The sequence below is a fragment of the Heterocephalus glaber genome, unplaced genomic scaffold, assembly GCF_053883595.1.
Source record: "Heterocephalus glaber isolate CG9 unplaced genomic scaffold, H.glaber_assembly_v1.0 deba00001498, whole genome shotgun sequence".
In the NCBI taxonomy this organism is placed as follows: Eukaryota; Metazoa; Chordata; class Mammalia; order Rodentia; family Bathyergidae; genus Heterocephalus; species Heterocephalus glaber.
Window position 1 is genome coordinate 3,735,031 of NW_028258321.1, and position 23,683 is coordinate 3,758,713.

Here is a 23,683-nt window from a genome sequence, read left to right on the forward strand (position 1 = left end):
TTAAAATAATATATCCAGAAAAGAGAAATTATAATTGGTCATGGGAGTTTTCCTTTAAAGCAGCAAATGAGAGAGGGCATAATTTTTGTGCAAAAATACTACTATCATAGGGAGATGTTTAATTAATTTAATTAATGAATATCTTTATACAGAGAATTTTTTTACCTGGGCTTTTGAAATACATATGTTGCATTTATTTCTATGCACAGAAAAGATATGGGCCTGGATCTCATCTGAATTCCGAGTGGTTCTTTGTCCACACATGAAAAAGTTTGACCTTTGGCCCAGGTAGCAAATTATACCACAAAAATCAGTGGTTTTCAAACATTTGTTAGCATTAGGATCCTTTTGTCAAATGAGAGATTAAAATCCTCAATACACAAAGCAAACAATATCAGAATTGCTGTTCAAGAAAGGACCAGGAAGCCTGCAGAACCACCATCATAGACATCCTCTTCTATTTGTAAATATTTTATTTATTTTTCAAAGTGATATGAAAAAAAACAAAAAAATGTACATATCTGTAGGGTACCATGTGATGTTTCCTTGCATGTCTATACTGTACAATGTTCAAATCAGGGCAAACATATCTGTCCCCTCAAACAGTTATCATTTCTTTCTGGTGAATACATTCAAAGTCCTTCCTTCTAGCATTGGAAATGTGTAGTACATTTGCCTTACTGCAGTCACCTCATCACATAGTACACACCAGGACTTCCTGCTCCCAGAGGACTGTAACTCAGCTTCCAGCAATCAACCTCTCCCATCTCCCCTTATCATTATTCTCTCATCTGGTAGACACCATTCTGCTCTTGACTTTTATCAGATCAACGCATTTGGATACCACGTGTGTGACACCATGCAGTACTTGTCCTTCCATGTCTGGCTGATTTCACTTGGCATGGTTATCTCCACTTACATCCATATCATCGCAAATGACAGGATTTCATTTTCTATCGCTGAATAATACTTCTTTTTGTATATGTACCACATTTTCTATCCACTTCAGTTGAAAACATTTGGGTTGTTTCATTTCTAAATTATCAATATGCTGCAATATAAGTGGAAGTATAGATGTCTTTTGACATAGTGATTTCATTTCCTTTGGGTAAATACTCAGTAGTGTAGTTCCTCCATTGTTCCCTGAGACCCAGTGCAAGACTGGTCCCAAAAAAACACCCTTTCGTATATAAGAGTAGGAGAATGAAGGAATAGGCTGGGCTCTTTCGCTGTGAATTTTTCTTTTGTTTTTTCTCAAGTGTATTATCTCAGCACGAAGCCAAATTGAAGATTAATACTTTAAAAAGTTAAAAATCACTTAAAGTTATGAACTACCAAATTTTGCAAAGTCCCTTGTACTAGTCAGCTTTCCCATGGCTGAGACCAAATAACCAGCACCCACAGCTTAAAGAAGGAGATGTTTATTTGGCTCATAGTTAGCCAGCAGGCTCTAAGGCAGAAACTCGTGGTAGAGGGGCTTGGAGGACAGATGCTTAACTCATGGTGGCTGAGAAGCAGAGCAGAGGCACAGGGCCAGAGAGAAAGGCGCAGGGACCAGATATGGTTCCCAAGGTCACACCTCCATGACCGAGTCACACATCCAGAGGTGTGCTTCACTAATTTTCAGCACCTTCCAAGCCGATCCAACTGAGAATTAAGCTTCATGTCATACCCCTTACTTGCTATTACTTAGTTGCTCAAATTTTAGGCATAAAGAAAATAATCTGCCTTTATAAGGTTCCCCTATTAAGGCCAGTCTACTAAGGGACAGTGAGGATCTTTCAGAATGCATAATCCTCAGGGCCCAGCTCTGCCTTGATGATGCTCCCTGGAGATGCTAGACTCAAGATGAGGAGTGATATGTAGCTTTCCCCAAGGTTATTCTCGGGGGTATGGTAACTGGGGTCAGTGGATGGCTACCTACTCTGATGCCTTGGTATCATGTCACATATAATCTATACAAGTTCCTCTGTTGGTCTGTGGATTTCTGCTTTGACAAAGCCCCCTGAGGCAGCTTTATTTCAATGAACATAATGAAAACTCCACCCCTTTCCTTGCTTTGAGGTAGATATTGATCACTGAAGTCCATATCTTACTTTCTCCACAAAACCTGTGCTGATCCTCATTTCAATTTTCAAAACTCACACACTCCAAAATGTTTAAAAATTCCCATTTCAGGTGGCTTCCAATTATCTGAGATGACTTCTAAATATTTTTTTAAATGTATAAGTGCAAAATAAGCACCGAGAATTTTACAAAGAGAAGCCAAGTAATGAAAAATGACCGATGGTAGAGAAGAAAGAGATGGGAAGACTAACAATATTATCAAATTTCATGCAAAGGAGCTGCTAAAATTGACACAAGAATTAGTTCTGGGCTTTCTAGCAACTGTAAAGAGAGCACCACAAAATTATTTAGATTTAATGAAAGGAAATAGAAGTTACGATTTTCTAGCTTTTTCCTGACATTCCATTCCCTCGCACAACCACAGATGACCTTGGACCAGGTCCTGGCTCATCTTGTTCTCTCCCTTCCTTCTCCTCCCCAGGCCTCCCCCTCTCCCACACCTCCCCCCTGTGTGGAATACCTCTCTCCTTCACTGGCTTCACTGGTCTTCAGCGCCTCCCCTCACCCCCCCAAAAGCCAGAACTACACCTCTGGCCAATCTTCTCTTCCTTACCCTGACAGCTTCCCACAAATAGAGCTCTCATCACACTGCATTATAATTGTTCAGTTGTCTGTGTTCCCCACGGGGCTGAATGTATTTTAATGTATTTAAATGAATGAATATAAAAAGGGCACCGGAAAAAAAACACACTGGGCAATTCCTGGACAGCAATTCTATGAAAACACTGAGACATTCTACATATGGGCATTTCTTATGCAGTGAGCAATCGCCAATTACCCTAAGTTGTCTTATTTTGTTAGCTGCAGAAACACAATTCCCCTGCTTGAAAAAGATAACTAGCTACTCCCCAAAAAGAAGGACAGTATCTTATCTCCTCAGTTCAGTTCAGTTGGACAAACATTTATTGAGTACCAGACCTTGTACTAAGTGCAAAAAAAACAATGATGAATAAGATGTAGCTGTTTTCTTTCAGCATTGACAGATCTAGCTGAGAGACAGGACACAAATGAACAAGGAGAAGGGCAAGCCTGTGGGGAGGTCAAGGAAGACTGCACTTAGGACGTGTGACCTAAACATGATCTTGCAGAATGGGCTTCTCTGGTAAAGGGACATTCTTCATAGAAAAAAGATGTGTCTGTGAGAAGTGCGTAAGAGGCGAAGAACAGCAAGGTATGTAAGTGAAGACTAAAATGGTTTAGGACCATAGAAGGATAAGAAAGGGGAAGTATATGGGAAGCAGGTGAGCGTATGGGATTCACATGAGGCTGATGGGTAGGATCCAGGCTGCGGAGGTTCTTGTATGCAATGATAAGGAAATTGGATTTCACCCTATAGGTGATGAATAGCCACTGAAAGTGGGAACATTGACATTTATTTTAAATAAATGACTGTGGGAGTACTGTTATGAATGAACTGGGGGTCAGTGTGCTGGTCTGGGAGCAAGGAAATCAGTTAGCAAGCTATTGCAACACTTCAGAAAGTACAGGATAAGGATTTATAAATGGTTTTAAATAGCCAAGTAATAATAGTGCTTTCTCTTTTTCCTCTCGTAAATCATTTCACAGCAACAGAGAAAGCAAGAAAAAGAAATGCAAACTCTATACTTAATGAAAATTTAACCCTGAAATACAATATACGTGGGAAGGAAACCATATATATTGTGTCCCAGGTAGTTTACCTTATGAAAAGAACTCACTAAAAATAAATAAATAAATAAAGACTTTGATTCATATGGCACTTCCGTAAGAGCCAAAGAGGATGCCTGATAAGAGGAAGCAGAGTTCTGATCTATCACTAAAATAAACCTCCTGGAATAGTTCATGAAGGGAGAGCTCCGGTCATTAGGATATAAGACTTAGCCAGCCATGGTGGTGCATGCCTGTGGCTGACACAGGAGGATCACAAGTTTGAGCTCAGACTGGGCTAGGATGTAGCTAAGTATGAAAGCCTGGGTTCAATCTCAGTGCTGAAAAAAAAGTGATACTTAAAAACATAAAGATAAAAGAAACAGTACAATAAGTACAAAATAATAATATTGCAAAATAAAAGAGTAAAGGGGAAAGAAAGAAACAAGTAGCAGACACAGGCCAAAGCATGGTTCCATTGAGCAAATGAAAATTGTGACCACATTGCTGGGTTTAAAAATAACCTACTTTGGGAGGTTGAAACAGAAATAGAAGAGCTCAGAGAAGATATGTTGAGGTAACAAAAAGATAAAATATGAGCTGCCAAAGTTCAAAAAGGATGGTAAGAAAGGAAAAAAAAGAGGAAACGGTAAAATGGAGCCTGGATATTGGACACTACTAAATACTTATGCCAGAATAATATAAGGTTGTCTTTATATCTCAGTTCACTCAGTTTGCACAAATGGGGGTGGTTTGAAACAATGTTCATCTTTGTTCTTTCCTGTCTAGTATGTACTTATTGGCCCTGGATGGAAAATAGCCAAAGCAACAAAACTGAAATAAAACAAGCAATTCAAGATATGTCACAGAACTTATGAGAAATTGAGAATAGAAAAAACTTGAATCTACTGAATGAAAGAGACTCATATTGTAAGGGAAAAGATTGACACATGTCAACTACAGAACAGACCCTAGTAAGTAACTGGTATTCAGTATAAGGACAAAAGGGTGTTTGGTTACCAAAGGTAAAGGAAAGCAAACACAAAAACTTAATGCCCCCCCCCAAGAAAAACAAAAACAAGACAAGACAACTAAAAGAGGAAAATCACAAACTGGCCTGACACATTAACATGCAGAAAATTAATGGAGCAAAGCTCTCATAGAAAGAATAACACATAAATTGTATCCCCCTAAGTATAATATTAAAGCAGAAAGGGGGTAAATAAACATTTCCCACATTCGACAATCAGCTGGTCTTGAAGACTTTACTAAAGGGCAACTTCAGACAACCAAGATCTAAGAGAGAAAACTACAGCAGAGGATGGGTGAGGACAGCAGAACACGGATACCTGTAAGACTGAGATAGAAGGGATGCAGGGAGGCCAGCGGAGGAGAGGACCCGTGAGCTCTAAAGACTTCATTAATGAGAATGGGCTGGGAGTGGGGATATGGCAGGGCTCATGAATGCACACTATTTTCTTCATGTTTCCTCTGAGGAGCTTCACAAAATATTTAAGTCCAACAGAATTACATGTTAAGATAGTAAAGCGAATACTAGAAATGCTATAATAAATCAAAGCTGCACGGTAGAAGAATCTGAGGGGTGAGAAGAAACTGAAATGCATGGGAACACATTAATTTTACAATTGCTCACATGAGGGTATCAATGGACATAGTCCACCAACGGAAGAGTTGGTATGTTACAGAAAGTTATACTCAGAAAGACAAGGAGAACTAAAACACAAATATTAAAGACTATCAAAGGAATCTATCAGAAGGCAAAGGAAACAGACCATAACGAGAGCTAAGAAAAAGTGGTTACAATTACACAGGCACTGTCATCACTAAGGCACATGAGTTGTATGTACCCGTGCAAATGGCTAAAGTCACAGCCCAGAAGGGAAGGGCTGCTTAATACGGGTGGCTAACCAGTCTACATGTGTACCTGCAGCCTGCTGTCATTCCTCTACTTATGGTAATCCTGACCAGCTTGCAGCTGCAAATGCTTATCTTCAAGTTAATGGCCTTTTGCATTTCTCCGGGTGTTGTTAGTCTTTTTTTCTTATTTCTTGATAGTAAAAACTCCTGCACCCAGCCCCACACCCCAAGCTGCCACCCAATCAGGGCTCACCAGGCCCAAGCCTGGTTCTGCATTCCCTGCTGACTATGTGGCCTTCTACCACCCTCCAGGAGGCCTTTCCAGGTGACCCTAAATAAAGCGCCAACACCTTCCCCTGCCACACTCAAAGCCATTTCTACCCAAGGCACCTGTCATAATCTAGAATGCTTGTAGAGAGGTAAACAGATGACAGTGGAAGAGAGAAGGATAGAAAACCCTCATGCACCACTAAGTTCCAGGAACTGTTTCAGGCATTATTCTATAGCTATAATTAGCAAATGTGATCCTCCCAGAAATCCACAGGGTGGATGTTGCCATTATATTCTTTTTATGGGCAAATGGGGCACAGCTCAAGGTTACACAGTGAAGAATGGCAAATCACAGTCTGAGAAATGCTGGCTGCTGGGCTCCAGTCTTACTGGCCCCTGGATGTGCACATCAATGCAGATCCTCTCCCCTCTTCCACTCCAACTGGTGCCAGTGAGGCAGGAACTCTGCGGTGTTCATGATCTATCAACCCCAGGTGCAGAGCAGAGGACTCAGATGTGCTGCACAATGAATAAAACTTCACTGAGTGGTGAAACTTCGTATCTCTTTCAAATGAAACAAAATGTTGCTGATTTTTAAAAAATACTTGTACTACAATAGGAAAAGAACTGTTTCGGGAGAACTTTAAAAATCTGGTTATCCACCTGCAGAGTTGCAGAAAACTTATGCAACACAAGGGAAAAAGGTGATCATTTCAAGTTTGAGGTAATGTTTCCCAGAGACAATACTGTCATGGTTCATCTTATGTACAGTGCTAGCATTAAGGAAAAGGCGAGCAGCCTGGAAAATTCACAAATCACATGTGCTTCTGCTTGTCAAAAACTCCAGTAAGGAGAAAGAAAAGAACAGTGAATGGGGATTCTAAGAAGGGGGATCCTGTGAAAAAGAATCAGCTGAGAAATAATTAAGAGTGATTTTAGCTGAGGCTGGATTCGTTCAGTTTGGCAACACATTCTGACCTTTGCCCTTCTACTTTGAGGGTAACGTCTCCAACTGGGTCAAGGCCAAGAGGTGCCTGCCGGTTTGGTTTTGTCCTGTGGGACATCCACACTGGGCACTGAGGTGGCTCTTAGATCCTTGTATCTGCGGCACAAGGCAGAGGTCACAGCTGTTGGACGTGGGAGTCATCAGAACACAGAGATGCTACTCAAAGCTAAGGGATCGCTAAGGAGGTGAGTCTAGATTCAGAGAGAAGCAGACCAAGGACAAGCAACTTGGAAGCATCAAGCATAGGGCTAGCACGATATGCTTTGCAGTGCATGTATTCAATAAATACTTGTGAAGGAGACGAGAGAGACACTGACCTGCCAAGACTTGGAGAAACAACCCTGAGCTTCTGGCTTTAAATCAAACTGAAATGGAGTTTTTTTAAGTTTCAGAGATTTCCTCTTTTATTTCCTCTTTCAAGTTGGTTTTTGAGTTGCTAGCTACTTTTCCTGTACTTTCCTTGACTTCAAAAATCCATGCAAATACCAGGCAAGGTGCCACACACAGGTAATCCTAACAGTATGAAAGGCTGAGTCAGGAGGGTCCTAATTTCAAGCCCCCCCTGGGTAATTTAGTAATTCAGTGAGACCCTGTCTCAAAATAATGATGATGATGATGATGATGATGATGATGATGATGAAGATGAAGATGAAGACAATGGGCTGGGGGTGTAGCTCAGTGTGAAGGCCCTGGGTTCAATCCCCAGTACTGCAAAAAGAGAAAAATCCATGCAACTGAGTTGTTGAAAGACTGCTACACACCGCACCCAAACCTACAAACATGAAAGTGTTCATTTAGCACTCTGATTTCCAAAGACATAATGGTAAGGTCAAGCATGAGGGAGCAGAACCTAAGAACAAAATAGTGTCTCTACCATCAGTGTACACTGGAACTGGAAAGGATACAGATCTATTCTGGTTTAGTAGGCGACGGCTCCTAAAGGGTTGTGTGCTAGAGGTGTAGATGCAGACCCTGAAGCGACAAAGGTGCACAGGACAGTGAGGAACAGAACTGGGAGGTTGGCAGACTAGAAGCCTGGGGCTGCCAGAGGCCAAGCACATACTTAGTTAGGTCTGAGCAAACTCAGACAGTGTCTAAGTGCAGGTTTCCTGTGGGAAACAGTTTGCCATACAACTGAGAATAGAATGATGGAAGACCAGAGCGGAGAAACTCACGGTTGGATTTGTTGCCCATGCACGTGCAGGCAGGCACACAGGTGGGGCCGGCCCCTTGTCCGAGAGTCATCTTTGCTTTCCCCCCATTTTTTGATCAGTGTTGTACTTCCTCTCGGTACCTAGTAGAAGTCACAAAACTCAAAACCTCCAAAGAAGCTCCCTCTGCCTGCCTACAAATGTTAAGTTCCATCTCTTTCTGTAGCAGTCAGAGTTCTGGAAGCCAAGGGTTTGTGACTTGCCCATTGGAGGCCGAGGCCAGCAGTGGAAAGAGCGGAAGACTTAGTGAGTTCTTCACTTTTCCAGAATGAAAACCCTAGAGATTCTTAATTTAGTGGTGATTTTCATTTTCAAGTTAGACAAGTCACTTTGGACAGAAATAGAACACAGCTTTAATAAGTTACCTTGAAGTCAAAGACTATTAGACGCTTGGCTTTGAACAACCTCAGACTCCAGCCCAAGACCTAATTATGTGGAGACAGCTCTGTTTGTGAAATGTTCGATATGATGGAAGAATCTGAGGGCCACGGGAGCCCCCGGAAGGGCCACGGACCCATGACACCTCATTCTGCAGCAGAGCGCTGGGCCGTCCCAAGGACCGGGCGTGAAAGGGGACGGGGTCCTAGCTTGGAACCTTCACGGCCTGGGAAACGCCTTCTTCACTTTCCCAGCAGGCAGCCGGCTTCACTCACACCATCCTCTTCCTCCTCCTCCCACTGCCTGCACTTTCTACACTCACCTGAATGAAGATATACTCATCCTGGACAACCAGGGAGCTGATGTCAATGGAGCGGGCAAAGGGGCCACTCCGAGTGGTCTCGGCACACTCCTGGATCCTGCAGGTGAGGTAATGAGCATCTGAAAAAGGAGGACAGAGTGACATTTAGACAGAGGAGACGGGAAGCCAAATGCCCATCAGCTCCCCTTAATGGGGAACCAATGATGTTATTCAGAATAACGGTGGGAATTTACTGTCTTGTGCACAAAATTCAAAAGCACTGCAAAAAAAATGGTAATAGCTAGTTTAGGTAAGGGAGCAGGGAAAGAGTTAATCTCATATCCTACTGGCAAAGGAGTAAATTGGTTTAGCTTTTTGGAAGAACAAATTTGAAGTAGCTATCAGAATTTTACATGCGCATATTTTACACCAGCAATTGTAATGCAGGGCATGTTTTCTACAGAAAGACTCCTATATTTTCACAAAGGGGAAGGGCAAAAATGTTCATTGTGGCCTTATTCAGAGCAGTAAAAGATGGGAAACAAGCCAACTGTCCGTGGATTGCAGAACATGTAAATAAGCTAAGATACATGCATATGGCAGAGTGCTGTGCTGTGATTAAATGGCTGCAGGGTTACATATGCGTTAAGATGCATTTCTCCAAGGTGCAAAGCTCTGCCACTTTTTGACAAATTATTTACCATTACCTATACTATGATCCAGTTTATGATTTTAAAGAATGCTGTCTTCATAGATATATAGGACTGTGCCCTAACTACATAGAAAAAAAGTTTTAGATAGTATATATAAAAGTTATCAACCATCAATTTGAGAAAAGGAATGGACTTACAAAAGCAGACAGAGTTGAAGGTGGGCCTTTTAGTTTTGCATTATGTGCGCCTTTATTATTCTTATAACACAAGCATATTCACTTATTTCTTATATAAAACATGCAAAGCACGTATTATCATTTGTAAAATCTTCCAATGGTCTCAACAGCTGACTAGCTCCCACCCCCCAAGCAGCCCAGAAAAGTTTATGGCAGCAACAGATGCAGAGCAGGAGATGACTGACTCTGAAAGGTACTCTGACTCCAACTGCAGGGCGCTCCAGGAGAGACAATCTCTCCAGCGATTTGCTCCTTCAAGAAAACTACAGGTGAGTCCCAGCCCTTTCCGATTAAAATGGAAAAATCTTTATAATCCAGAACCACACGCATTATTACACAGATGGGTCTAATGCAACAGCTGCCCTGTGTAGCGCATCTGGCTACAGTGGAGGGTTGGCATACAGGGATAAATAAAGACCAGACGTTTAAATAAGCAAAACTTTATGATTGAGTCTTTCAAAAGAGTAACTTCAATTTCTGTTTGTCTTTAACCAATTAATTGATTCATTGGTTCAGTAATTATTTCTTGTGCACATGTCATGTAATAGGCATCATTGGGTGCAGTATTGAAGGAGACAGGATTTCTATTCTGAGAGAACCTGCTGTCCAGGAAGGGGCTGCACATGTGTATGCAGCTAGCTCTTCTACACACTGACTTATACACATGACGGTAATTTTAAAAACAAATCTATTTTGATAGGAAACAGATTCCGCGTGAGCTGTGCACCCCCTCCAGGAAAGTTCAGGCGTGAGCTGTGGTCCATTTGCACTGGTGACCCTGAGCCTAATACGCCCGTGTCGGTTGATCGCGTTTCCAGCAGCAGCAGCCCTAGCACCTGCCCACGCCCCTTCACTTTTCCTCCTTCCAAATCCCGGACATCACAGCTCTGTCCCCGAGGTACTTCCAGGTTCCTCTTCCGTGCCACTTGCTTGGGACTCGACTTCTCATCTGCACTGCCTGCTGCACCCACTTCACGAACAGAGCTCCTATGGATTTAGTTGGGAAACTCAACGGACGGGGGCAAACAGCCAGGCATCTCTGAAGCTGAAGCCTCACCGACTTCCTCCAGGTGTCAGAACCACTGGCAGCTTTGAGCAACCTCCTCCAGGCCTAAACACCTTTCCATGGAATCGAAGGCCTCAGACAGCCCGTCTCATAAACCGCAACAGCTAAAGTACAGGTAAAATGATGCCTAAGAGTGGCTGAGCCGGTGGCCTGACCAGGGCTGGCTGGTGTGTGTCCCTGTCGGGTGGCTAAGGAGCAGCAAACCCTCGGCTCTCAGTGGCACAGCACCTGCTCAGCTCCAATGCATCACCAACAGGCCCGAATAAGACCTTCTGCTTTTCTCAGTACAGCTAAATGTTTCTATTTTCTTAATGCAAAATGTTCTGATTTTTAAACATTGACAGCTCGTTTAAATTTTAAACATGGTACAGGCCAACTCTGTGAGGGCAAACAAGCCTGGAGTCCAAATGAGACCCTGCAGCCCCTTGTCTCTGATCTCTGCTCCCTACTTTGATTCCAGTGCGTTCTCTAGGGAAAAGCAGACTTTTTACCTCATCCCTGACCTCGAGTGAGGCCTACCTACCTGCCCAGCACTCTCCAAGGATGGCCCGCACATGCCCTTCCTCTTTGTCTGTGTTCACAGGGGAACCCAGAGTGGCCTGGCTTCCACTTCGGGCTGGGAGGAGAGGGGCAGGCAGGGAGCCCAGGCTATGTGTGGAGCATGCCGCTGGCTCACCAGGGGTGTTCTTGCCCTGCAGAGCCTTATTAACTTACTCTTAGAATCAAGCACCAAAACAGCAAAAACCTGCAGTAAATACATGTGAAGAGCCCTCACGTGCTGATATGACAGCCCGTGTCCTTCGGGTCAGCCAGTGTCTTAGAAAGCTCCTTGCAGGGCCAATGACAGCTACACACACAGAGGGACCTGCTTCTTCGACACACCCACTGTCCCTTGGTAGTTCCTGTGCACTCTCTCATTTGGACACTTTGAAAAAAGGAATCAAGTGCATTCGAGGCCGACCCAAACAAAACCGAAACCTACATCTTGGCCCACAGCAAGTGAGACACTGGGCCAAACTCATCCCACCTCTTGGCTCTCTCTCTACTTGCCAGTGCCCAGCACAGAATGGAAGATCCAATTCTGCAGGGCAGCAGCACGAAAATGAGTTTTTGAAATCCACTTAAAATTCAAGGGCCTTGCAGTCTTTAGCTAGAGTCATAGATGGGAAGTCTCAAATGCTTTTATTTCTCAAAATACAGAGATAGGATAATAAATGCTTTGGTACCTACTGTCTGATGAGAATCCCATGTGCGTGTGTGTGTGTGTGTGTGTGTGTGTGTATCAGGCAGGCCCGGCGACCAACCAGGAGTGTCTCAGAGTCAGGAGATGATGGGCATTAAGTTCAACACTGAGCACCGTTTGGCTCATGTATCACATTCATAAAAGATCTCCAATTGGAACCCCAAACATCTTCTCCCAGTGAGGCTGGATACAGTTTCAGAGATTCTAAGACGAGACCCAAAAGACACTTCTCATATAATGTGAAATCTCCAAATATCAGTATTTGTCTGATAGCAGATAAAATCAAATGGTCTAGATCTCCTGAGCATACTGTGGTGTTTGAGAGCAACACCTTACCTCTGAAGCTAGAAAGCTCTGAGTTCCAATTCTGGGCTGTTTTGTATCCAACCTGTGGCTGAGGGGACAGTGTAGTTTCTCATCTCTGAGGTATAGACAACCTGCTATGTGTGTCTGCAGACTGCTGCCGGTATTAAATAAGATCATGCATGGAAAATGCTTAGCACATTGTTGACTGGATTTTTTTTTTTTTTTTTTGGTACTGAGGATCGAACTCTGGTCCTTGCACTTGTGCAGCAGGTGGCAAAACCACTGAGCTAAATCCCCGGCCCTTGTTAGCTATTTTTTTAAGTATGAAAAGAGAGGAAAGGAGACTTAACTGTCAGCATTCCTTCATATATTCTAACAGGAAACATTCTGTTTTATTGTCAGGAATGAAGAGATCGCATTGCAGGTCCTAAGGCAAAGTCTTACTCTGAGCTTCTACAGGATCGTTGTTTACTTTCTTTAAGCACTGCAGGTGTTCAGGTAGGAAAAAAGTGTGTCTGAGCTGGAAGAGTCAAGAAGGAAGTCGAGGAAGAGGCCACCACTGAGGTTAGCCTGGCGAGAAAGGGTGCAGTGTGTGGGAAGAATTCGGGCAAAGGGAGTGAAAACGCATGTGGCCTTCTACACAAGCAAAGTGCGTGGAGCATGTGGCGTTAAGAACCTGCTAACGGACTCAGTCTGCACGATATGCATTCTTGGACTTCTGTTTTCTCTCCTATCCTCTGAAACATTCTCCAATAAAACCCTAGAAAGACCAGAGTGTAGATCTCACTCACATGTCCCTTGAAGAGAAACCAGGGAGAGATTTACCAAGTGCTTAAGCCTTATGCTTAACGTATTTTAGATGTAAAAAGTCTTTCTAATGGATTTGTAAGAGCTAGTGTGGTGCCTGCTGCTCTCACAAAAACTAAAAGTCAGCCTTCGTTCCCTGCACCGGGGATCAAGGGACCGGTCTCTTAACTCTGAAAATATCAGGCCCTGTTGCAAAGAGGCTCTGGTGTAGCAGGGTGTTTAGGGAAGGTGGTCGCACTTCCCAAGGGAGGTCAGTCTCCAAGCTTTCTCACCCTCCAGGTGGCAGACAGGGGTCTCTCAGGGCGGGAGGAGGCAGATGGAGCCATTCATTCCTTTCCCTTTGGGTCCTGGTGACTAGAGAACCTGCAGGTGTCAGACGCTACTGCCAAGGCACAAATGAATGTGCCTTGGGATTCAGGCTGGAGAGAGGATCCTCAAGGACGTAGAGAATGTGGACAGAGTGACCAAGATAACCCGACAGCCTCTACCTTCATTTTCTCCCAAGGGCTGGCGTTCCTACTAGAGGATGTCTAGGGCTTGGGCAAGCAGTTTCTAACTTGTTCCATGGAGCAAGGCAAACTTCTCATCCCCTTCAACAAAACTTCACCAGAAGTCCGGGTTTGGGCTTTGTCAATCCTTTAAGAAAGGTTACACCCTTAACAGTAGGGATGGCGATCTTTTCCTCTCCTCAGGCTGACTTGAAGGCCCAGCAAATGCTAGTTAAGCTGAATTGAATGACATTAAAAGTTTTGTCATGCTGAATTAGAGTAAATTGTTATTATGTCATGCTTTTGAGATTACTAAATATGCAAACTTCCTAGACATCATGCTTTTCTCCACCCCAGACAAAACAACTTTCCATGATTCGCCCACTTCTGTCCCTTTGGGTAATGTACACAGTGTGAGGAATTGAAAGAAATGAATTAAAATTGTGAACAAAAAGCAAATTCAGCTCTTCAGCTCTGTTCTTAGAGAAACACCCAGGAGCTATTTATTTTAAATAACAGCATTAACTCCCAAATGCAAATATGTAAAAAGCAGATTCAAGGTAACTAACTCTAAAAAGTTTGCTTCCATAAGCCTCTTTTTCCTTGACTGGGAAGTAAGGCTTTTCTTTCAGCAGATCCAGAGCAAGCAAAGAAAGTGGCCCTGTCTAGGATAGCCCCTGAGGCAGAGATGATACTAAAAGCAAGCAAAATTGACAAAAGTGGGAGTTTCCGTTCCTTTTACTAGGCTTATGCACTTAAAGTTTTTGTGAAGCTTTTAATATCTTATAGGAGAATTTCAACATTGTCTGTGCTTTTAAGGCACAGGGAACAATCTGTCAGGTGTGTGGATATTTAGAAATCATGAAAACATTGAATACCTTAGGAGTCTTGAAACTAGTCAAGGCTCTTACTACTCCACCTGCCAAATAATTTGACCCTTAAGATGACAACTGGATGAAGAGGAGGAGGAGAAGGAGGAGTAGCAGGAGGAGCATGAGAAGGAAGAGGAGCATCATGACAAGGACAAAAGTAATATTTTCAAATGCTCAAACTGTGTCTGCTGGTATTGTAGGAACTACATGCCCTGACTTATTACACTCCTGCAGCAACCCACAAAGGAGCTATAATTATCATCCCTGTGTTGTAAATGAGGCACAAAATCATTAAGTAATTTGCCTAAGTTCTGTAGCTCTAGAAAGTGACAGAGCTGGGATTTGAACCTGGGCAACTGGCACCCAATCCTGATCGTAACCATTACATACATGAAACATGGAAGGAAAAGCAGGCTGAGAATTAAACTGGAGCCCACACTCACCAGCTGACTAAGGCATCCTAAGCATGTTGATATCTGCGTTGATACTGCTAGGGAAATGAGGCATTTTGGAGAACCATTACCCACTCCAACTTTAAAAATGCTTTGGAGTCTTTTCATGAGAGAGAATTGTATGCCCTCCATACACAAAGACTTTGGTGCGTCTACTCTGACTGAATGGAAGGCAAGCAGTCTGCGGTTCCGCTGAGTTTGCTTCACTGCATCTTCATTTTGGCCTCTGAGCTCATAGAGAGCTGCTAGAGCTCTGAGTACACAAATCCCTGAACTGATCAATATCCCAGTCCTTTAGGAGTCAATAATCTGTTCCTAGAGCCCGGAGTGCAGTCTGCAGGGCTGAGAGTCTCACTGTGCGCCTGTCCCTCCGACTACTTCCTTCTGCCTGGAGTGAGTGCTGGGCGGGAAGCACTCCGCTTCACCTTGACTTAGCTTGGACGTGCAGTGACTGGCTCAGGACAGCTGAGGACAGACGGACAGCACGGGGACCCAGAGCTGGCATGGGGCCGCTGTGGGTTTTGATTCTAGGAATCTCAGCAATGTCTAGATGTTTACAAACTTATTGTCCACATCCAGATTAACTTGTCACAGTGCCCCAGTAAGGCACACATCTGGCTTGAGTTCACTACATCACGAGGCAGCCTATGTCATTTTTGGGGACACTTTTGTTCATTAAACTGAAATCTGTCTTCCTGCAAATCATATGCTATAATATCTTTATTAGAGAACTGACAAAAATTATGAAAATATTTCTTATATTTGTCAGTATTTTTAAAAAGATAAAGCACTAGATGAGGCATCACAGAAAGGCTAAAAGATTTGTCCAAGGTCAAACAGCTTTTAAATGAGAGTTTAATTTTGCAACTCAATTCATATCACCAACCTAGTGCTCTTTCTAATTGCCTTTTGGATGCAGGGTGTGTGTGTGTGTGTGTGTGTGTGTGTGTGTGTGTGTGTGTGTGTATCTATGTGTTTTTCAGTGACCAAGTAAATACGTGTTAGAGAAAAAAATGATAACGTATAGGGGACATTCAGAGAAAAATGATTTCCCAAAAAGAATAGGAGAAAAAGCATTTAAATTCTGAATGTCATGGCAGAAACAGATTTATACCATTGTTAACCATACGGATTGGCTTTTGGTTGTTTAAATCCTGCCAGGGCAAGAGATAATTCAATGCTTTTAGCTTCATCTGGAAGTCTGGCTCCCAAAGACGAGGACTAGATTCCAGAGGAGAGATTCCAATATCTAATCAAGAGTGGGCATCTGCTTGTGCTGGGTTTGCTCCAGAATGTGGGAGCTGGGCTTAGAGACAGGACTGTCAATGTCACAACACACAACTGTCCTGCTCCTCAGCAGATTCTGTCTAGAGTACTGTTTTCCAAAAGATGTACGATGTGAGGCACGAGTGAGTGACCTAAATTTTCCAGTAGTCGCATTTAAAAAGTAAATAGAAGGGTGAAATTCCTTGTACTACGGTTCACTTAGCCCTACATACACCACAACGTAACCCTTTTCGTTATGCCATCACATCAGATTCATTAATGCACTATTTTTCATGCTTCTAGTCATAGTACGTCTGGAAAGCCTGGTGCCTATTTTTCACATAAAGCACACATTAGTTTGGGCGGCGCCTGGCAAGGACTCCATAGCTACGCTGACTACAGCCACTGGACTGGACACCATGGCTCCAGCATAATCCTTCCACTGTCTCCACCACCCCCTCAGAAGAACCCAGTGGGTCCTACCAGCTACAGCCTAGCCATGGCCTTTCCTGGGTAGCCTGCTTTCTCTCCTCAGCAGTGACAACCTCTCCTTTCAGCTTCACGGCACGTTGCTCCTGAGACTTAGGTCAAAGTCTCTTGGCAGGTTATGTTGCAGCAGTGATCTGCCATCCCATCCACCTGTGGACTCCTACAGTGGGACGTCCTAGTCTCCAGTGTGTCCCTGACAGGGGAGTGATGAACCATGCGGAGTCCCTGGACCAGACACAGCGCCCAGGAGCTTGCCAGAAGGAGGGCCCATGGCCTCACAAGCTGCCCGGACGCTGCAGGAGCATGCTCAGGCTGGAGAAGCTCAGATCGGGGGCAGTGCTTCTCAACCCTGCAGGCACTTCAGACTCACCGGGTAGTTTTACAGTGGGAGAACTTCCAGGACCTATCCCTATAACTTCTCCATTAATTTATTTGTGGGGTGTGTGTGTGTGTGTGTGTGTGTGTGTGTGTGTGTACAAGTTCCCCAGATGATTATAATACTCGGTCTGAGAACCACCTGTTTTCCACAGCTGGAAAGCATTGCACTGTAGTGGAATGAAATAGGAGTGGATGAACAAATATAGGCGAAACACCAGTTTCTGTACTGATGTTTGCATGGATGCCAGCAGCCCTACCTTGTCCTAGGAAACACATAGAACATTTGATTGTCCTTTTGTGAGACTATCTTCTTTCTGTTCAGTGAATAAATGAATGAACGGATCATCCATCTGCTGCAGTTTACCAGGAGGGAAAAGGATCCGGATAGGTTTAGCTGCTCCCTGAACTGCACAGCCTCTCTGTTGGGGCAGATAGTGCAGGCAGAGTCAGACCGGGCGTGGGTCTGGGGACACAGCTAAGCCCCTCTGGCCGTGACAGTCCTGAGACCCCAGCCGCCGAGTCTGCAGACCTCACGGCTTGCTCACACAGTGCCCCGATCTGTGCCACCACCGTACTCCCAGGAGGACACATGACAAGCAGCTTCCTCTCCGGCTCAGAGCCATTCTGGAATGAAGAGAAGTGGAGCAGGACGGGGAGGAGGACAAGAAGACAGCAAAGCTGCCTCATGCTCCAGACTTTGAGGCTGGGTTCTCGATGGGCTAGAATGGGGGCTGGTTTTTCACCTGCTATGTGCTAAATGTGACCAGGCAACCAGAAGAGGCAAGTGGAACGGATCTTGAAATGACCAGAGACGGTCTGCTGGAGTCCCTACCGGGGGTCAGGCGAAGGAAGTCGTAGTTGAATTGGGAAGCGTTATCATTAGGAGCAGGTGAAAGTGTGGATGCGGTGTGTGGGGGACAGCATGGGCCGAGGCTCAGGAAGCCACCTGTGAGGCTTTCGTGGGTCCTCTGCAGCCCCCACCAGCGCTGCCGCTCTCCACTCTGCCCGTGTGCAGCCTGAAGCCTCGCACACACTACCGCTCCTGACTCTGGGAACTGGCCAGTTTCTTCTCTATCCGGAACGCCCTGATAAACTCCTACTAATCCTTTAAGCACAAATCAAACACTTCTTCTTTTGCAGAGGCCTCCTCCAAGTTACTCAGGTTCCTGCTCACGGCCTCCTTTAGGATCCAGTGTAATCTATGCCCAGCTTTATGAAAGTCCTTGTGGAACTGTGCGCAAACCATCTGAATACTTGTCCATCTCCCCAGCACAACTCCGAGCTCCTGGATGATGGGGTGCTACACATTCCTGCCCTCCCCTTCAGGGCCCCATATGGACATCTTAAATAAATACTGATTGGATAAAATAAGATGTAGGTGTATGAATGAATGAGTGAGTGAATGGGAAAGTGTAGGATGTGCTGCTATAGAATCAGAAACCAGGAATTCTGCCTTCCAGTTTTTTTCACTATAGAATTTAACTTAGTACTGTTTTAAATATGGAATTAATGTTTCCAGATGTATACACAATGAATTTTTTGGCACATGTGGCTATATATTTAAAGCAATAAATAGATTTCTATGACCGCCACCACAACCAGATTACAGAACAGTGGCACCATGTTAAAATAAATTTTCTCAAATAATTCCCCACCCTGGGAACCATGAATACATGCTTCATCTCTATAGGCTGTCTTTCCCATAAGATCGTATTAATGGAATTATGCAGCATGGAAGCTTTTGAGACGAGCATATTTCACTAAGCATCCTGCCTTTGAAATTCATCTGCGATGTTGCAAATATCAATACTCCTGAGTAGTATTATAGTTTATAGTTGAACCACGGCTTGTTAATCAATTCATCACTAAAGGATAATTAGGCTGTTTCCAGTTTCTGGTGATCATTAATACATTTGTTACAGATAATTAATTGCATAGAGGCTTTCCTCAGGAAAAGAAATTTTCATTTCTCAGGATAAATATGTAGGAATGGGACAGACAAACCACTCAGTGTATGTAGCTATGTGGAATTATGAGATTTTTTTTTCCACAGGGCAGTACCGTTTTGCGTTCCCACCAACAGTGTATGAGAGTTTTATTTGCTGCAGACCCTTCCCAGCTCTTGGTACTGCCAGTTTTGACTATTTCAGCGATCCACACTGGTGTGTAGTGATACATCATATGGTTTTAATTTACATTGCCCTCGTGCCTAATGACGGTCAGCAGTGTTTCATGCTGTTATCTGTCATTCTGTATCTTCTTTGTTAAATGATCTGTTCAAACATTTCCCCATTTCTAAAAAAAGTTTGTTACTGCTATATTTTGGGAGTTTTTAATATGTTCTGGCTACCAGTTCTTTGATGGGTATACCATTTGAATTATTTTCTTCCAATGTTTTAATGGTTAATTTTTAAGAGCAAATGATATTCCAACACTTTGATGAAGCACAATGTCTCCATTATTTATTTTATCTATTTTACTCTTACTGTCATATCTACATTGATTTCTTTGTCAGTCTAAAGTCATGAGGTTTTTCTTCTATGTTGTCTTCTAAAATTTTAAGTATTTTATATGTTATATTTACATCTGTGATCTATTTTGAATTAAATTTGAATAATGTCCACATCATAGGTTGAAGTTAATTTTTCCCCACTTGTTATCTATGCTGCCACAGTGCTCAACTGTCTTATTAGTTCCAGGAGTTTTTGTGTAGACTCCATGGACTTTCTACATGGATGATCGTGTCGATGAAAACAAATTTTATTTTTCTTTGCCAATCTGTATCAATTCTATTTCATTTTTCTTGCTTTCTGGAAGTGTCTAGACTTTAAGCATGCTAAGGACAGGAATGCTGAGACTGACGGCCTCTGCTTCACCCTGCTCTCAGTACCTTATCATGAATTATGATATTTATCATAGATCTTTGTAGATATCCTTTTATCAGGAAAAGTTCCCTTTGGTTCCTAGTTTGTTAAGAAGCTTTTGCCCTATGTTTTCCCGATCACTAACTAGATGTGTGAATTTAGACAAATTTGAATTTAACCTATCATGTCAGAAAAAAGAGATGAAGACGTACTATCAGTGTAGCTTTCTATGCCCATCAAAGGTTAGAGGTGTTATGGATGTCTGAGGACCTGGGTATAAGGAAGTGTTCACTATGTGTATTAAACAAAGGGACCTTGTGCCTTTCATAGGGGTTTGTAAAATAAAATAACCCTCCAATAATGCAGTTTTTCTGTGTGCACTTTCCAAACAAGGCTGGGTTACAACCAGTTCAGTAGGTTAAGAGAATATTCTAACTACCGAAAAACAGATTTTAAAAACCTAGAGAATGTAACAGAACTAATATACTCTATCCCTTAACCTAAATAGAGCAAGTGATATTTATTCCTGTTATATTTCTGCTTGCTTTTTTCAAGTCTTGAATTCTAAAAATAGACCAGGGAGTATTTTATGTGTTTTGCATTTTTTAATCGCATAAAATTTCACATCAGTCCTACATCATAGGCCTTATGCTAATTTTGACTAGAATTCTCAAACATTCAGAAAATAAATTTAAGCTTAATGTAAGACATTACTTTAACAAACAAATGAATAGGGTGCCCACAGTAGGGAAGGGTATATTTTAAGCCTCCTGGACCCGGGGAGGTTTAGAGAAGGTATCCCTACACTAGGTAGGACATCAGATCATCCTATGCAGTTTCTGAACTACTGGGACCACCGTACATCACATGTATGGCGTTAAAAGCTTGGTGTAGAAAACAAAGCCAACTCGAGGTGGCTGCCCGTCACCTTCTAAGGCCACTTTCTCCAACTGTCCTGCTCAGCTCCTCCAAATCCTGACAGCTCCCTTCTGCTCTTAGCTTCCTTCTAAGCACCAAAAGGTAGGCCCCACAATTTCCCACCTTCATGATCAGTGAGTTTACATATGTGACGTTATCTTCTTAAATCTCAAATAGCTCTTCTGTTAAAGAAATAGATTTAAAAAGGGTGAGTGCCATACCTGCCTGCCTTGGAGATTAAACTTATTCAAGGGATAAATGAGAGAGAAAGAGAAGGAAGAGGGAGAGAAAGAGAGAAATGGAAGGGAGGGAGGGAGACAGGTAGAGTGCCAGATACATAGTAACGATTGCTGATTGCCTTCTAACTCTTTTAAAATAAAACTAAAGTGAATAAAACATAATCCCCAAAATGTGTGCTCCTGGCATGCATCTGTGGTTCACCTCACACAGGCTTCTCCTGCAGAAAGCACCTGCAGTTTTACACAACATATTCTGAATGACTCAGCATCTCCAAGAGCCAGATCAAAACAGAATCTCCTTATAAGATTCGTGTATTTCATCCTTTCCGTAGCAGCTCACTTCTGTGGGTAGCACAGGGCCTTGTGAGGTGACCAGGGCAAGGAGAGCATTTTCAGATCACAGAGGAAGTTACAGCCCGCAGAGGTTCAAGTTCTGTCCCTGGTCTTATTGCCAGAGGGAGGCAGAGCCCAGGGACCCCCTGCCCCCCCACCCCCCACAGGCAGAGCCTTGTTATGCTGCACTTCTAGGCCACTCCCATTATTTGGCTCCATTTTTGATCTAGGAGATGCTAATTACATTTTCAAATGTTAAGTTGATTTTCCTTTTCCTTTGATAGCAAAGACCCCGCAAATACGATCAATTCTGGGAAGAGATGAATGTTTAAATTGGTGCAAAATGATGATTCTTCAGTCGAATTTTTGTGTATGGTGTGAGCAGCTACACAAGGTGTTGCAAAGGAGGTCTACGTTTGAAATTTTAAGTCTCCACTATTGGATCACAGCCTTGTTTCTGCAGTGTTGGGATTGAACCCAGAGCCTTGCAGTGGGTAAGCAAATATTCTACCCGCTGGGAGCTACACCTCTAGTCCTCAGAGTTTCCAGTTTTTAGGGACAATGGGCAATGTAAGCCTTGCTTGTGGCTGTATGTCTAGGGCTAGAACACGGTCTGGCACACAGTAGGCCACCCCTAAATATCTGCTGCATGGATACATAGACACATTTAGAAATAACTGCACAGTTACTTTTTGTGGTAAGCTTGACCATATAAAGGGCTCATATTTTAAAGCAAGCATCCCTTACAATTCACTGTGTGTATGCAAAACACCACAATGAGCTGTGGATATCCCCATTCGAATTACACCAAAGATGCCAAGGAAATTACTACAGGAACCTCAAAATTCATCACATTAACTCACATCCCCAGAAAATTCATTCCTGAGGGTTTATTTTAGTGAAACGTCTCTCTTGGGACAGGAAGTCTCTTCCCTCACTCTGGGAAATAAGGATGGACAGGACAGTAATGGAGCTCAGGGTTTTCATCTTTCCAAGCCATTAACATGCAGATCTGGGGAGGAGAGAGACTGCGGGAAGATCTCTGGCCTGGCCGGCCCGGGGGCACTCACATCCATCTGCCGTGCGCACCTCCATGTGCACCAGGTCCGCCTCCTTGTCCAGTCCAGCCACCGACCTGGGGAGGGAAGGAGAGACAGGCTCAGTATGGACGGGGATGGCACGCAGCAATGTGGGAAGCACTGCTTGCAGCTCCTTGGGACTCCTCTACCTCAAACAGGGCTGCCCTGCACTGTGGGGACCAGCAGAAGACAGCCATCCCACTGCCGACCCTGGCAGGAGGCTGGCCCTACAAACCCCCACCCACAGAGGTCCCAGCGTGTAAGCCCCAGAATGGTGTCAGTGAGTCAAGAACTCTGAAAAAATAATGAATACAGACTCCATAGTAATGCTGCTCTACACCTCTGTTTTTGCCCCTTCTTCACAATTTGTAGCTTCTAAGAGCTTCTCTCTCCTCCACGGTCTTCTCTCTGTCTCTGCAGTCTCCACACTGTTGATTACTTCTATCCCTGGTTCCCCTCTGCACTCTCCTGTGGGGCTCTATCCCCTATCCTCTCTGTTTGCTTCAGTGTTTGCCCTCCTGATTTGATCCCATCTGCCCTTTGTTCCTCTTTCCTTGCAAATAGTTTTTGGTAGTAAATATTCAAACCCCGATTTGACAAAGATGACATTCTCCTGGTAACTGGGTTGAAAAGGTCTCTGGCTGATAGCTAGAAGAAGGAAGGCTGAGAATCCCTGCAAACAATCCTGACAGACCTCTGAGCCCCACAGGTAAAGTCCACACAGCCTTCTCCTGCCTCAGGTATCCAGTCAGGCCCATAAGCCCACCTGAAAGTGCTAACACACACATTGAAACGTGTGTGCACTACAGTGGACATGCAGTCCTTTCTCTCTGGTAAGCTCTCACTCATAGTCTGTTTTAAACACCATCTTAAGATTGGTTTTCTGGTTTTCCAGCCTTTAACTAGGTAAGACACAGGAAGTTAGGATGAAAAAGTAGATTAATGTTGAGAATCAACAGCTCATACCTACATAGCAAGAGAAATAGAAGACAGATGAAAAACAGACCTAAGAACTGAAAACCCAATCTTCCACACCATGAATCCCTATACTTTGCAAAAGCCCTGGGGAGTCACTGCATTATAGCATAGCTCAGGGTCTGCATCCACGCTGAGGGGCTGAAGATATAGGAAAAGGGAAGTTGGGGTTCAATGTCACCCAGCATTCTCTGTCTAAGAAACTGGGTTTGATATATTTTA

At 43.6% G+C, this 23,683-nt stretch overlaps 1 protein-coding gene and 1 long non-coding RNA gene across 3 annotated transcripts in view; one reads left to right on the forward strand and one right to left on the reverse strand.

Moving 5' to 3' along the window:
* Window positions 1–23,683, reverse strand: part of Sorcs3 (sortilin related VPS10 domain containing receptor 3) — a 568,351-nt gene that overhangs the window by 134,090 nt on the left and 410,578 nt on the right. Inside the window, exons 6-7 of the mRNA XM_004866511.3 lie at window positions 22,478–22,542; window positions 8,819–8,937 (exon numbers count right to left, since the gene is read on the reverse strand). Of these exons, the coding sequence (XP_004866568.2) occupies window positions 8,819–8,937; window positions 22,478–22,542 (184 nt within the window). The remainder of the gene's footprint in view (window positions 1–8,818; window positions 8,938–22,477; window positions 22,543–23,683) is intronic.
* Window positions 3,123–15,063, forward strand: LOC110346013 (uncharacterized). 2 transcript variants are annotated; one of them, XR_002389773.2, is made up of 5 exons: window positions 3,123–3,298; window positions 4,543–8,921; window positions 9,797–9,955; window positions 10,387–10,867; window positions 12,704–15,063. It is a non-coding gene; the product is annotated as an uncharacterized LOC110346013 (long non-coding RNA). The 2 variants fall into 2 exon arrangements; XR_015440645.1 differs by having other exon boundaries at window positions 4,543–9,955.